This window comes from Dromiciops gliroides, chromosome 3 (assembly GCF_019393635.1).
Source record: "Dromiciops gliroides isolate mDroGli1 chromosome 3, mDroGli1.pri, whole genome shotgun sequence".
Lineage (NCBI taxonomy): Eukaryota > Metazoa > Chordata > Mammalia > Microbiotheria > Microbiotheriidae > Dromiciops > Dromiciops gliroides.
This window is the reverse complement of record NC_057863.1, coordinates 669,552,738-669,568,937: the sequence shown is the minus strand read 5'-3', so window position 1 is coordinate 669,568,937 and position 16,200 is coordinate 669,552,738. Positions and strand designations below refer to the sequence as shown.

Sequence of the window (16,200 nt, the reverse complement as noted above, 5' to 3'; positions counted from 1 at the left end):
TAAGTGTCAAGTGTCCAAGACATGATTTGAACTTGGGTCCTCCTGAATCCAGGGCTGGTGCTTTATCCACTGTGCCACCTAGCTGTCCTTATAGCATCATCTTAAAACACATTTTTTGGAAAGAATACAGCACAAGATTAAATTTCTGTCATATCATTTCCATATAAAACACTAGTGAAACATTTTTCTTAAAACTTAAAAAACATAAAAACAGACTAGTTCTGTCCAGTCCAAGTGAATGAGGCAAAGGACCCAGTTCTTAGCTTTTCTGTGGGCCAGAAGTGAGTCTGTCAACAGTCTGGCCTATCAGGTACTCTGGGTTGGGCAGGCAGGCAGAGGGGGAGTGCTCCTGAGCTGCATCTGTCTGTCCCCTTCTCTGCCATAGCAGCCATTGTTGTCTCTTCAGCAGAGCTGGGTCTTTAGGCCGTTCTGCTCTGTCCATTTGACAGGCCCCCTCTGAAGTACCCCAGCTTGCTCTCCTGGCTCAGCTGGAAGGGGAAGTATTGAGGAGATATTGCACAGGTGAAATCAGTAGGCCTTGGTAGCAGATTGGTAAGAGATGCTAAGAAATCCAGTATGAATTCTAGGTTGGGAGGAACTGGGAGGAAGGTGTCCTCAACAATATCAAGAAAGTGGAGGGGGTAAGCAAGGGAATATATAAAGAGATAAAGCTACAAGAGAGAACTAGAGATCAATGTCATTAAAGAATATCGATGAAAAATTTTTAAATAAATCGTTATATATTCCCAATTTTTAAAAATTATGGTAACAATACAAGGATGGTTCAGCTTGTTATAACCAGAATAATTCATCACATTAATAACAAAAATCTACAGAATTTTCTCAGAAACATAACCTTTAACAAAATAGCACAAATGTTAAAAATTATTTTAAAAACACATAGTAATTGAAGGACCTTTCCTTAATTTGATTCACAGCATTCATCTACAGTTAAGAGTTAATATTTTTTGGAAGGTAGAAACATTGAACAATTTGTCAGTAAGATCTAATGGGGGGGGCAGCGAGGTGGCATAGTGGATAAAGTACTGGCCTTGGATTCAGGAGTACCTGAGTTCAAATCTGGCCTCAGACACTTGACACTTACTAGCTGTGTGACCCTAGACAAGTCACTTAACCCCCATTGCCCTGCAAAAAAAAAAAAAAAGATCTAATGGGAAGTCAGGAATGCACCTTGCACTCTTCTTTGACCTACCATAAGAAATATTGTCAGTAGCAATTAAGCAAGAAAAATAAATTGAGGGAATGAGCATTGCTAAAATTGGCTTAGTCAGTTTTCTATGTATAGTGAAGTGAGCAGAACCAAGAGAACATTGTGCACAGAGACAGCAATATTGTTTGATTAAGAACTATGGATGACTTAACTATTCTCAACAATCCAGTGATCCAAGACAATCCCAAAGGTCTAACAATGAAGCATACTCTCCACCTCCAAATTAAAAACTGATATTGATTGAACACAGACTGAAGCATGCAATTTTTCACTTTCTTTAATTTTTTTTCCTTTTCAAGTTTTCTTGTGCAAAATTACTATTATGCTAATGTTTTACATAATTGCACATGTATAACACATCTGATTGCTTACTGCCTCAGGGAGGGGGGATGAGAGGGAGGGAAGGAGGGATAAAAATTTGAACTCCAGGGGCAGCTAGGCGGTGCAGTGGATAGAGCACTGGCCCTGAATTCAGGAGTTCAAATCCGGCCTCAGACACTTAACAGTTACTAGCTATGTGACCCTGAGCAAGTCACTTAACCCCAATTGCTTCACACACACACAAAAAAAACAAAGGAACTCAAAACTATAAAGAAAAATGTTTCTTATTTTAAAAACAAAAAAAAGTCAGTTTTTCTTAATGGAGAGGACATAGAAGACAAGCCTTTGTGATACAGCAGGACCAATGGGATATTTACAAGATTTGTTTTTTCTTTTAGGTTGGGAAACTATGTTTGAAGCCAGGGTATCGCTTCTAAAACCAGAACAGTCATCCCAGAAGAGACTCTCAAGAGATGGTCTTTGTGTCTCCAACTTGGAAGGAGCTTGGAAGTCTGACTCCTGGATAGCAAAAGAGCAGAGAAATCATGCGGGCCACCCTCAGCAAGTAAAAGTCACTCAGAAGAAACCGTCCTATATCAGTGGTGATCAAAGCATCGGTCTCCAGCCAATCAATGTGACCCAAGAGAAAATAGCTGTCGAAAAGGATTTCTGCAAATGTGATACACACAGAGAGAAGTTTAGACTGTACACACATTTGTTAAAATGCAATAAAATGTACCCAAAGAAGATATTTTCTATGTGTACCAAATGTGGGAAATCCTTGAGGTATAATTTAGCCCCTATTGAAAATCAGAGAATATGTACTAAAGCAAAAGAGTATAAATGTAATGATTGTGAGAAGGCTTTCTGCTGGAGATCACAGCTCATTAAACATCAAGCAATTCATACAGGAGAGAAGCCTTATGTGTGTGAGGAATGTGGGAAGGCCTTCCGGCAAAGCTCACACCTTACTGAACATAAGACAATTCATACTGGAGAGAAACCTTATGAATGTGATGGATGTGGGAAGGCCTTTCGCCAGAGAAAGGGACTTACTGAGCATCAGAAGATTCACACTGGAGAGAAGCCTTACAAATGCAGTGAATGTGCTAAGGCCTTCTCCCAGAGGAAAGGACTTACGGAGCATCAGAGAATTCACACTGGAGAAAAACCATATGTATGTACTGACTGTGGGAAAGCATTTAGTCAGAGGACAGATTTTATTCGACATCAGAGAATTCACACTGGAGAGAAGCCTTACAAATGTAAAGAATGTGGTAAGGCCTTCTCCCAGAGGAAAGGACTTACGGAGCATCAGAAAATTCACACTGGAGAGAAACCTTATGACTGTAATGAATGTGGGAAGGCCTTTAGTCAGAGGACAGATCTTGTTCGACACCAGAGGATCCACACTGGAGAGAAGCCTTACAAATGCAATGAATGTGGTAAAGCCTTTTCCCAGAGGACAGGACTTACTGATCATCAGAACATTCATACTGGAGCAAAAATTTATAAATGTAGTGACTGTGGGAAGTATTTCCGCCAGAACAGAGGACTTTCTGAGCATCGGAAAACTCATTGTGGAAAGAAAGTTTATGAACGTAATTAGTGTCAGAAGTTTACTCAGCATTAGAGATGTCATGATGTGGAGTGGCCTGCTGGAGCATACGGTTTGGCCGACATCAGAGATATCTGGTCAACATCTTTCCTTCCAGTCAAGTTGGGTTGCTTATTGTCCCAGTATATGACATTCCTCTCCCATTTCCATCAATTTGCACAGCCTGTAATGCCTTCTCTCCTCACTTCTCCTTTTGAAATCCTTCCCTGCCTTTAAGGCATGGCTCAAGTGTCTTCCACCAGAACCATTTCCTGACTTCCCCAGTTATTGGCCCCTGCCCACCCCCAAGAACTTTGATGTGTATCTTGTCCTTATTTTAGCACATCCATATTGTTTTCCTCCAGTAGTGGGAAGTGCCTACAAGGCAGTAATCATCTCAGTTTTGTCTATATCCTCTGGGTCTAGCAAGGCCTTGGAAGAAATAAAGTGCTTAATAAATATTTGAATTGGATTGAATATTTGAGAGAAGGCTTTTCTTCAGAGAAAACAGGATCATAGGACATCTTGAGTTCTTTGAGATCTCATCAACTACCCCAGTGGAATCTCTAACATAGCTAACAAGTGGCCATCCAGGTGCCATGTCACCTCCAAGGAGTGGGGATCTGTCCTTTCTGTAAGTTCATTGTACCTTTGGATGGCTTTCACTGTTAGCAAGTTTTTTCTGATCTCAGCCTAAATTAGCCTCTTTGCCACTGTGACTCCTGGTTCTGTCTCTCAGGTCAAACAGAAATCTCATCTTTCCTCCACATGCTAGCCCTCCAAGTACTTGAAGAGCCTTATCTTGACCCCCTCCCCCAGTCTTCTCTTCTCCAGGTCAAACACCCACTTCTTTCAGTTCATCTTCCTAGGAGATGGATGGACTCCAGCCCTTTCCTGTCTATGTTGCCTTCCTCTGTATGCCCTTCATAAAACACCACACTCAGAATTCCAGAGGTGGTCCAATTAGGGCAGAGTACAATTGCATTTCTCCCATTCCAGGAAGCTATCTCTCTCTCTCTCTCTTTTTTTGTTGTTGTTGTTGTTTTTGCAGGGCAATGAGGGTTAAGTGACTTGCCCAGGGTCACACAGCTAGTAAGTGTCAAGTGTCTGAGGCTGGATTTGAACTCAGGTCCTCCTGAATCCAAGGCCAGTGCTTTATCCACTGTGCTACCTAGCTGCCCCAGCTATATCTCTCTTAAAAGTAGCCCAAAATGCCACCACATCACACTGCTGATCCATATGAGTTTACACTTCACTGAAACTCCCAGTCTTTTTTTCACAATTGCTCTCTTGCTGTGCCTCCCCTTCTTCTTCTTTTTGTTTTTTAACAATATTTATTTATATATTTTTTGGGTGAGGTAATTGGGGCTAAGTGACTTGCCCAGGGTCACACAGCTAGTAAGTATTAAGTGTCTGAGGCCGGATTTGAACTCAGGTCCTCCTGAATCCAAGGCTGGTGCTCTATCTACTGTACCACCTAGCTGCCCCAGTGTGCCTCCACTTCTTAAACTTGTAAAGTTACTTTTTCTTTTGGTATCCAAGTGCCAGATTTTACATTGATCGCTACTGAATGTCATCTTGTTGGAATTGGTCCAGTGCTCTAGCCTGGCATGATCCTTTTGAGTTCTGACTGTCATCCACTATATTTAACAATCCTTCCCAACATATCAACAAACCATCTCTGCCTTTATCCGTGTCGTTGATAAAAATGTTGAATAGCACAAGGCCAAGCAAGGATCCTTGGTGCACTGCATTAGAGACCTCCTAACAGATTAACATTGAGCCACTAACAACCACTCAAGTCCAACCATCCAACCAATTCTTAACCCATCTGACTGGATTATCACATAATAAGCATCCCTTTACAGTCTTCATAAGAATTTCATGGAATATTTTACCAAAAGCCTTGCCAAAATCTAGGTAAACTATATTTACAACACTCTCCTCATCTACTAGTTTATTCTGCCCTCTCCCTATTAGAAATGAGGATGGTCTGCCAGGATGTATTTTTGTTTTTGTTTTTGTTTTTTTTTCAGGGCAATGAGGGTTAAGTGACTTGCCCAGGGTCACACAGCTAGTCAGTGTTAAGTGTCTAAAGCTGGATTTGAACTCAGGTCCTCCTGACTCCAGGGCTGGCGCTCTATCTCCTGTACCACCTAGCTGCCCCAGGATGTATTCTTTTTCTTTTTCTTTTTTTGGTGAGGCAATTGGGGTTAAGTGAGTTGCCCAGGGTCACACAGCTAGTAAGTATTAAGTGTCTGAGGCCAGATTTGAATTCAGGTACTCCTGAATCCAGGGCGGGTGCTTTACCACTGTGCCATTCTAGCTGCCCCCCAGGATGTATTCTTGATGGAACTCTTTGTGATCACTGCTTCACTTTCCAGATATTTGCCAACTATGTCTTTAATGATCTATTCTAGAATTTTTCCCAGGAATTGAAGTCAAGCTCTCTGGTCTATAGTTCATAGACTCCATTTTCTTCTGCTCTTGAATAGAAGAACATCATTTGTCCTCCAGTTCAGTGGTCCCTTGACCTCTGAACATCACGCTTGCAATTTCAGTACTTAAGGATTCTGTTTATCTGGGCCCAGTCACTTCAGGTTACTAAGGTCAGCCAGGTGCTCTCTTCAGCCTCTTTTTGCTGGATGCCAACTCCCATCATTATTCTGTCATTTCAAGTGCAGATGGCATTCCTCTTGACCAAACATGAGTTTGGAGCAGCTGTTCTCTCCATGGTCAGTTGTCATCCTTCACTATAGTAGATGGGAGATGTAGCCTTACGTTTATTTCCTGCCATTTGGTGATTTGTCTGGGTACTTTGGTTGAATAAAGAATCCCTTAAGTGTTTATATTCCATGGATTGTGAACACAGTATGGCATGAACACACAGAAGAATAAGAATGTGTTTGGGGGCAAGCCTGAGTGCTTGGCTGCTTTCTGCTTCCTGTTTTCCGCTAGCAAATCCCAGAGGTCAATGTTTCCAGCTCTGGGAGTTCTCGAATCCAAGTTTCTGTGTTGGTGCTGCCTGCTCAGAGGGAAGGAGTTCCTCACAATGACACCATCTCGCCCATCAACCCCTTCCCCCCAGTCACTAGGAGAGTGCTGCAGCCGAGATGACTAAGGAAGCTGTGGTCTGGCCAGAAACAGCTGCTCCACCAGTCTGGCTGTCAGTGGGGTGTGAATGTGGTTCATTTGTGAATGCTCGCCTTTTCATCTTTTGTATCTGAAGCATTTTCTGTGGTGGAGGAAATAAAAAGCTTTCCTATAACTCACCCATTTTGTGCATTGAGTCCTTTTGGGGGAAGATGAGACGTAAGCTATGCTTTAGCTTTGTTCTGGAGATTTTCCTGGAGTTTCTCTAGCACGGGGAACAGTGAGCCAGAGATGGAGACACAGCCTGATTCCTCTCTGGGATGAACCTTGTGAAGTCAGGGCCGGAGTTTCTTGTGAGAGGGGGCCCTCTGAGCCTGGTGTTCCACCTGCAGCATGCCTCAGCAACAGGGCCTTTTGTAGCAGAGAGGCTTGTGAGCCATCTAGGGCTCAAGCTTCTCTTCCTGCCCCAACTGCTGCCAGCTGGTGATGTTAATGTGATGATACTCACCCTCTGGAGGTAATGTGGATGCTTGTACCTTCTCCCAGCCCCACTGTTGCACCCACTGGCTGTGGGAAATGCCTGGGGCTTCTGCTGCTTGCATGGTAAGGATGACTGGCAGCCAGCCAGCTTTGGTGCTGCGCGCCCCCCCCCACACACACCTCCTGCCAGGTGTAGGGTTGCCACTTCCTCCCCCATTTTCATGATTCACAAGATAACAGATTGAGAGCAGGGAGGATCTCAAAAGACCACCCAGCCTAATGCCCTTATCTTATAGTCAAAGACAAGGAGGCCGAGGGGGATTGCTTTGCTCCAGGGTCACAGAACTAGGGAGTGTTGGAAATGTGATTTGACTCTGCCTCCAGGCCCCTACCCTCTTCCCCAAAGGTGCACACTGCTGCTGGCCAGCGGCAGGAGCTCCCACTCAAAACCTAGATCTTAGGAACATCTCCTCAGCCCTCCACATACCTCAGCTGGCTCCAGAGAATAACAAGAACAGGAAAAGCCGTCCTTCATATCACTTCAGAGTTTGCAGAGCAACAGAGATCTACGTCTTTGGTGTGTGTGTGTGTGTGCCTATCTTTCTGTAAAACAAAACTTTATAGTATAGTCTCATTATCCTTACAACAACTTTGTGAGATAGGAGCTATGATCCCTGTTTTACAAAGGAGGAAACTGAGGCTAGAGAGATTGAGTGACATTCCCTGCCTGGAGTCACAAAGCGCGTTGTGTCTGAGGGCAGATTGGGACTTCAGTGGTCCTGCCTCCGAGCACTCTGCCAACTAGCTGCTTCTACTGAACAACCTCCATAACCCTCATTAAGCACCTACCCCCCAGGCTTGTTATAAGAATCAAACGAGATATTTATAACATGCTTTGGGCACCGTAAAGTGTTACGTAAGTGCTAGCTCTTATTATTCTATGTTAGAGGATGAGGCATAAGCACTCACAAAACGTCCCTTATGGGGTGACGTGTGGTAGTCACAAATGACACGACCCATGCATGTCCTTGGTGATTCTGAACTGATTTGGCAAAACCGTTTCCTTTCGTGTGGTGCTGAGTCTGACTTCCCTGGTGCCAAAATCCCCTTTTGCTGCTGCCTTGCTTTGTGACGATTATTTCTGTAGGTAGGATTCCTCTAAATGGGGACACTATGTGAGTTTTTCATCATGGGTATAGTAGAAGATGCTCTTGTTTTAGATAGACTGTGCTCACAGTTGGGTTGGTCCAGGGGGCCAAGGTTCCTTTCTCCACCTCAGCTGGGAGGGTCACAGCAGGCCCAGGATGGAATCAGAGTAACTGATGTGCTTCCAGAGGGGCATCTCCGGCCCCTCAGCAAACTGGAGGACCACACCTCTGGGGGCCTTAAACAGAAGGACAAAATCCATCAGTTCCCATTTGCGAGGCGGAGGCAGCTGTACAAGGAGACCACAGGCCTGTAGAGATGGGAGTGGGCAGGAGGAGGGGCATAGTGTCCTCCCCTTCCTAACAGCCCTGTCCTCAGAGCTGCTGGGGCATCAGTGGGAGTGGAGACCAGGAGCTAGCCTGGAGCTCGAGCGTTGGCTGTGGAAGGGAACAGGCCCCAGGGGCCCACAGGGGCAGGCCCAGGCACCTGTGGAAGGATGGACCTGCAAACCCTCCAGCAGCAGATGTCAGTCACTTTCCTCTTAGCGCTGTCTCCCCACACGCCTCCCCACCATCTTGCTCTCTTTGAGACCACTCAGACACTGATAACATCTGGATCTGTGGGAGAGGCAGGCCAAGTTTCTGGAGGGCATGGAACTGCTGATGTCAGGGGGCCCTCATGCACTGGAGCGTTAGTGGTGTAGACCCCACAGGCTTCTCCTTAGCACTGAGAGTCAGAGCCACTGGCTTGGGACCCATCCCTTAAGTGGGGGTCTAAGCAGGGAGCAGGTGCCTGTTACACTGCGGGAGTTCAAGCAGGGTGATGTCTTTGGTCCACTATGCATTTGCAGGAAGCCACTAGAGAGTCCTTCCTGGGAGCGTGCTCTCGGGGGCCCTAGTTTGGCAGAGATCTGCTGAAGACAAAGGGTCATTTTGCTCCCTCTTCCTTCATTGGTTTTAGATCCCAGACTGCTCCCACGCTGGGCGAGTCACAGTTCAACAGTCTAGGTCTCTGTCCAAACTGATTTGGGTGCTTAGAAGTGGCCCAAGTGGATTCTAGGCTCTTCCCTCAGGCATGGCGGAGGGTGGCACAGCCCCCCCCAGGTCTGGTGACCTGTCCTGTGTCCTCAGTCGCTCCATTCTCTGGACTGGCACTGGCCTTCAGAGCCCATTTTCCTTGGCGAGGGTAGTTCAGCATTCTGTAGCAAAGCCACTTCCAGGCTGGAGGCCCAGGCAGGTTTTTGTTGCTGAAAGGCTATGGCCAAGCTGGTTGCAGAGACCCAAGCACAATGTGTGGCCTGCACTGGGGTCTTCAGAGCACCGAAAGGCCAGAGGAGAGCCAGGGCACAGGCACGGAAGCCAGAGTCATAGCCCCGCTGTGCGTTGGGAAATCTGCTGGGTGCCGGCATAACTGGGGCATTTTGGGGAAATGATTTTCCAAGTCTGGCCTAGAAGTTGAATGACTTCTAGCTGGTGGGGCAAACTGCTACCTGCTGCCTTCCCCTAAGCTCTGCAGCTGTTCGATCACATTGTAAAACTTCCCTTGTGACTTCATGTGGAGTCATGAGGCGACCGGTCACTTTGGACGTTGTTCTAAGCAGAAAAGTGTTCAGACAACAGTGAGGATAGTTCATTTGGTATCTGGCAGAAGGGGCTCCTGAGCTTCTCTGCTGCCCAGCACGAGCTCTTCTCCTTCCCCCTGGCAGGGACTGCCCTGCCCACCCCCTCTGAATTACTCTGGTCACTGCATCTGTAGATGGTTGCTGGTGATGGATAACTAAGCTCCACCCTAAAATTCCCATGTAGTTGTTCATTTCACACTGCATTGTCTTCTCTAGGAGAATGAATCCTCCTTTTTTTTTTTTTTGGTGAGGCAATTGGGGTTAAGTGACTTGCCCAGGGTCCCACAGCTAGTAAGTGTTAAGTGTCTGAGGCCGGATTTGAACTCAGGTACTCCTGACTCCAGGGCCGGTGCTCTATCCACAAATGCTCCTTTTTAAAAACTAAAATTATTTTATTATTTTCCAGTTACATGTAAGGGTAGTTTTCAACATTTGTTTTCGTAAGTTTTTAGTTCCAAATTTGTCTCCCTCCCTCTCTTCCCTCCCCCCTCCTCCAGACAGAAAGCAATCTGATATAGGCTATATATGTACAATCACATTAAACATATTTCTGCATTAGGGGCAGCTAGGTGGCACAATGGATAGAGCAGCAGCCCTGGATTCAGGAGGACTTGAGTTCAAATCTGGCCTCAGACACTTGACACTTACTAGCCATGTGACCCTGGGCAAGTCACTTAACCCCAATTGCCTCACCAAAAACAGACAAAAAACCCCAAACCAACCATATTTCTGCATTAGTCATATTGGGAAAGAAGAATCAGAGCACAAGGGAAAAACCTCAAAAAAGGAAATAAAAAACAGCCCCAAAGTAGAAACAGTACGGTTCAATCTGCATTTAGAATCCACAGTTCTCTTTTCTGGTTGTTAAGAAGATTTTCTATCCTGAGTTCTTTAGAATTGTCTTGGATCGTTGCACTGCTTAGAAGAGCCAAGTCTATCACAGTTGATCGATCATCACACAATGTTGCTGTTGCTGTGTACAATGTTCCCCTGGTTCTGCTCTTACTCAGCATCAGTTCAGGTAAGTCCTTCCAGGTTTCTCTGAACTCCTCCTGCTCATCGTTTCTTACAGCACAATAGTATTCCATTACATTTATATACCAAAACTTGTTTAGCTATTCCCCAATTGATGGGCATTCCCTCGATTTCCAGTTCTTTGCCACCACACAGAGAGCTGCTATAAACATTCCCCTCTTCTATTATCTCTTTGGGATACAGACCGAGCAGTGGTATTACTGGGTCAAAGGGTATGTTTTTTGTTTCGTTTTGTTTTGTGTGGGGCAATGGGAGTTAAGTGACTTGCCCAAGGTCACACAGCTAGTGTCAAGTGTCTGAGGCTGGATTTGAACTCAGGTACTCCTGAATCCAGGGCCAGTGCTTTATCCACTGCACCACCTAGCTGCCCCTGGGTCAAAGGGTATGAACTATCCCATAGCCCTTTGGGCAAAGTTCCAAATTGCTCTCCAGAATAGTTGGATTAGTTCACAGCTCCAACAACAATGCATTAGTGTTCCAATTTTTCCACAGCTTCTCCAACATTTATCATTTATTATTTTCCTTTTTTTTTTTTGCCATATTAGCCAATCTGATAGGTGTGAGGTGGTACCTCAGAGTTATTTTAATTTGCATTTCTCTAATCAATAGTGATTTAGAGCATTTTTTTCATATGGCAATAGATAGATTTGATTTCTTCATCTGAAAACTGTTCATATCCTTTGACCATTTCTTAATTGGAGAATGACTTGCATTCTTATGAATTTGATTTAGTTCCCTATATATTTTTTGTTTGTTTTTAAAAATCCCCCCCCTATATATTTTAGAAATGAGGCTTTTGTCAGAAACACTGGCTGTAAAAATTGTTTCTCAGCTTTCTGCCTCCCTTCTAATTTTGGCTGCATGGCTTTTGTTTGTGCAAACACTTTTTAATTTAATGTAATCAAAATGATTCATCTTGCATTTCATAATATTCTCTATCTCTTGTTTGGACATAAATTGTTTTCCTCTCCATAGATCTCAGAAGAAAACTATTCCTTCCTCTCCTGACTTACCTATCGTATCACCCTTTCTGTCTCAATCATGTATCCATTTTGACCTTATTTTGGCATATGGTGTAAGATGTTGGTCTATGCCTAGTTTCTGCCATACTCTCTTCCAGTTTTCCCAGCAGTCTTTGTCAAATACTGAGTTCCTCTCCCAGAAGCTGGAGTCTTTGGGTTTATCAAACAGTAGATTACAAAAGTCATTTACTACTTTGTCTCCTGTGCCTAACCTATTCCATTGATCCACCACTCTATTTCTTAGCCAGTACCAAATAGTTTTGATGACTGCTGCTTTATAGTATAGCTTCAGATTTGGTTCTGTATGTGGTCCTACCAACTTCAGTAGGTGACTATTCCTGATTGGTCTATCTGGCTCAGGAGTTACTGGGTTTTTTTTTTGTTTGTTTGTTTTATTTTGGCGGGGCAATGGGGGTTAAGTGACTTGCCCAGGGTCACACAGCTAGTAAGTATCAAGTGTCTGAGGCTGGATTTGAACTCAGGTCCTCCTGACTCTAGGGCCAGTGCTTTAACCACTGCGCCATCTAGCTGCCTCATCCATACAGGTTTGAATTCTGCTGTGGACACCATGGATGAGACAGATCCCTTTGGGGAGCTTTGATTTCCTTTGTTGAATGTCTTCATAGGGTCACAGAATTGTAGATTTAGAGTTGGAAGGTTCTAAAACTGAGGCCAAAGGAAATTGTGACTTGCCTCAAGCCACACAGGTGTCAGAGGCATCAGAGGCAGGCTTTGAACTCAGTTTTTTCCACTTCAGAAAACGGTGCTCTTTCCATGGAAGCAAATTTCTAACTGATCAATGGAAACATCTCTTTGCTTTTGTCTCACTGTGCAAACTGGCCAACATGATAAAGAGTGGGAACAATGAACATTGGAGAGATTGCAGGAAAAAAGGCAATACATGGTTGGTGGATCTGTGAACAGGTTCATCCTTTCTGGAAAGTAATCCAGAACTGGGCTAGAAGCCAAGAAAAGTCATGGACAACATTTACATGGGTGGAGATACATTAATGAGATCACTGAGTCAGGGAGCATCTGAGAGTTAGAAAGGGGGCTCATTTGTTTTTTGTTTTTTTGGTGAGGCAATTGGGGTTAAGTGACTTGCCCAGGGTCACACAGCTAGTAAGTGTTAAGTGTCTGGGGCTGGATTTGAATTCAGGTCCTCCTGAATCCAGGGCCGGTACTCTATCCACTGTGCCACCTAGCTGCCTGAAAGGGGCTCTATTGTTCATACCCGTTGACTCAGTGATGCTCCAGCCGTGGGAGACAGAAGGTACCACAAAATGTGACACACCTTGTCAAATGTGGTCAGTGGGTTGGTCCATTTACCTTAACTCTACTTTGTTGCAAAGGAGGATTCACTGGATGGCCAGTGTGGGGTGGGTAATAGGAGGCATTGAGAAATGACAACAGGTTCTTTTAAGTATCAATTAAACTTTTTTTTTTTAAGGGATCAATGATCCAGCATTATGTATGGCATTCTGCATTTGTTTTGCAGCCTGGGGCGTGGTTCTTCTGAGAGGGATGTGAGCTCCTCCAGTCTGTTGGACATTCACATTCTCTCCCTGACTCTCCTGGGCATCAAGCGCCAGGAAGGCTCTCTTTCCACCCTCACAATCGTGCAGTCTGGTAGAGCAGACAAGCCCAGTGGACATTGAGCAGCGCTACCTCAATTCATTGATTCAGGCAGTGGTTGTAAGTACATACAGCAAGCTGTAAGTCAGTCAATAAACATTTCGCACAAACCTACCAATACCTCAACCCTGCATTGCTCCCATCATCTTCTGCCTCCGTGCCTGCGTACATGCTGCTGAATGTAGGTGGAGAACATCACACAGCTGTGTGTTTAGGTGAGCACCTCACCTGCAGGGCAGTCCTTTGACACCTCCCTAATTAACTCATTCTCCCACTCTCCACAGTGATTCTTCCCAACCTTTTCATCCCTCCTCAAGTCTCCCACTTCCCCCACCCTCTCAGTGAAGAGACTTGTCCAATTTCTTGCAGAAAACTTTGAGGCTATTTTCTGAGATCTTTCTTTTCTCCCCTCTTCATCTCACATCACTGCGATGCCTTCTCCTCCTTTACCCCCATCCCACATGAAGAAGTGGCCCTTCTTGCCAAAGTGGACTCATCCACCTGGACAAGTCCCATCTCCTCCAACACTGTCCCCTCTGTCATCTCTTTCACACACTTTCAATCTGTCCCTGTCTATTGGCTGCTGCCTGCAAACACAATCCTGTTGTGGCCCCTGTAAGCCTGTTTTTCTTCTCCCTTTTGTGGTTGGCTCCTTGAGAAGACCATCTACATCCGGTGCTCCACTTTCCTCTCACCCCTTAACTCCTTGCACTCTACTTTCCAGCCTCATCGTTAAGAGAAAACTATTCTCAGCCACAGGGAAGGCAGAGGGAGCTCAGCTCTGAGGGAAGGAAGGGGAGATATCTGAGCTCCAGGACTTCCTGCTTCTGCACAGCCCACTCTAAGGGGGTCCTCTTAGTCACCAGAGCACTAGCCCGCCAATCCCTTGAGGCCCCTCCCTTATTTCCCAGTGTAATCACAACAGCTTCTCAGCTATCCCTATCAGGACTTTTAACTGGGTATACCCACAGGTTCTGTACTGGGCTGTCTTCTCTAATTATAACCGTGTTTGGTGACCTCATCAATTCACATGAGTTTAATGATCATTTCTGTGCCAATGATCTGGTCCTAGTCTCTTGAGTTTCAGTTCAGTGTCACCAACTGCCTACTAGAAATTTCAAACTGGTTGTCCCATAGGTATGTCCAAGTCAACATATCTAAGCCAAAACTCATTATCTTTGCCCCCAAGCCCACCCCCTCACCCCCATCAAACTTTACCATTTCTGTTGAGGACACCACAATCTTTCTAGTCAACCAAGTTCAGGTCATTCTTGACCCCTCACTCTTACTGACCTCCCACAGCCAGTCAGCTGACAAAAACAGTCATTTCTCCTTTTCTAAGATCTCTAGAATTTGTCTCCTCTCATGCTTCCCTCCTCTGGTTTAGTCTCTCACTCTAGTCTTTCCTTCCCATCATCACTGAAGTGGTCTTCCTAAAGGGCAGGCAGTCCTGACCATGTCACCCCTCTATTCAATATTCTAGGATCAAAGAGAAAACCCTTTATACCTGACTCCAACTTCTATGGACAACCTTATCATAATTTATTTCTCCGTCTGCACACTGTGATCCAGCCAAACTGGCCTGTTTGCTATTCCCCATTCATTCCCCTCCAGCTCCCCCTTTGCCTGGAATGCCTTTCCTTCTCAGTTCTGCTGCTAAGAGATCCCTTGTTTCCTTCCAGACTCAGTTCAAGCGTCACTGTCTACATGAAGTTTTTCCTGTTTCCCTGACAGCTACTGATCAGTTCACCCTGAATCAGCTTCTGTTTTGTACAAACAGGTCTTTTTTTGGGGGGGGGGCAATTGGAGTTAAGTGACTTGCTCAGGGTCACACAGCTAGATAATTGTCAAGTGTCTGAGGTCATATTTGAACTCAGGTCCTCTTGAATCCAGGGCCGGTGCTTTATCCACTGCGCTGCCTAGCTGCCCCTCAGCTTTTGTTTTAAATATAACTCTAGGGGCAGCTAGGGGGTAAAGTGGATAAAGCACCGGCCCTGAATTCAGGAGGATCTGAGTTCAAACCCTACCTCAGACACTTACTAGCTGAGTGACCCTGGGTGAGTCACTTAACCCTCACTGCTCCACAAACAAACAAACAAATAAATAAAGCTCTAGGTGTATTCTCTTGGCTAGGCTATAAGCTCCTTAAAGGCAAGGAATGATTCATTCTTGTCCTTGTGTCTCCAGGATCTAGCACAATGCCTGCCCAATCAGAGTTGCTTGTTGATTGATTGACCCTATTCCTTCCTTGATCCAAGCCCTCTTTTCCCAAATATAACTAAAACAAAAACCTTTCGTCGCCTTGGGTTTCCTCATAAGTCTCTGCTTCTCCGTAGCATTAGCAGTTCTGCCACTATTCTTTTAAAAATCGTTTTTTCTTTTTTTTCAGTTATTCGTTTATCTATAATATACATGTTACTAAATACCCTTACTGCTCTGTTTGGACACAGGGTACTTACTGTAATGAGAAATAAGTATCATTTTTATTTTAATTTAAAAAGGAAAGTATGTTGAAGAGGAAATAGGATATGAGCTAAGATTGCAGGACTGCAAACAGAAAAAGATCTTAGAGACCATGGGTCATATTCGACCCAAAAAGGAGTATCTTGCCCAAGGTCATAAAGGTTGTTACCGAGCACAATTTGATTCCAGCTTCTTGGACTCCAAACTCTTCCCAATGCTTCCTTTCCAAGTGTCCACTTCTCACCAATCAGATGAACTGGGGGCTATGAGTGAAAGGCCACAAGAATCACCCACGTTGTCGTCCGGCCGGTCTGCCCCCCACCAGACACCCTTTACTTCTGCAGCCTTTTCATGAACATGTGCCTTCATTTAAAAACCACAGGGAGCCTGGTTCGGTTTGGAGCTTTTGAACACCCTGTGGTTTCATCTGCATCAGAGATCGCCAGTGAGGAACTTCTGGAGGCCTCGTGTGTACCAGGGAACCTCTTCTACAAGTGGGTTTTCAGGGTCTGCCTGGGACACTGAGGGTTTATTTATGTGGCTTGCACAGGGTCAC

At 45.0% G+C, this 16,200-nt stretch overlaps 1 protein-coding gene across 1 annotated transcript in view; it reads left to right on the top strand.

The window, feature by feature from the left end:
- The window catches only part of LOC122746409 (zinc finger protein 850-like), a 42,804-nt gene that overhangs the window by 13,728 nt on the left and 12,876 nt on the right, over positions 1-16,200 (top strand). Inside the window, exons 6-7 of the mRNA XM_043991987.1 lie at positions 1,951-3,069; positions 4,296-4,299. Coding sequence (XP_043847922.1) covers positions 1,951-3,069; positions 4,296-4,299 — 1,123 coding nt within the window. The remainder of the gene's footprint in view (positions 1-1,950; positions 3,070-4,295; positions 4,300-16,200) is intronic.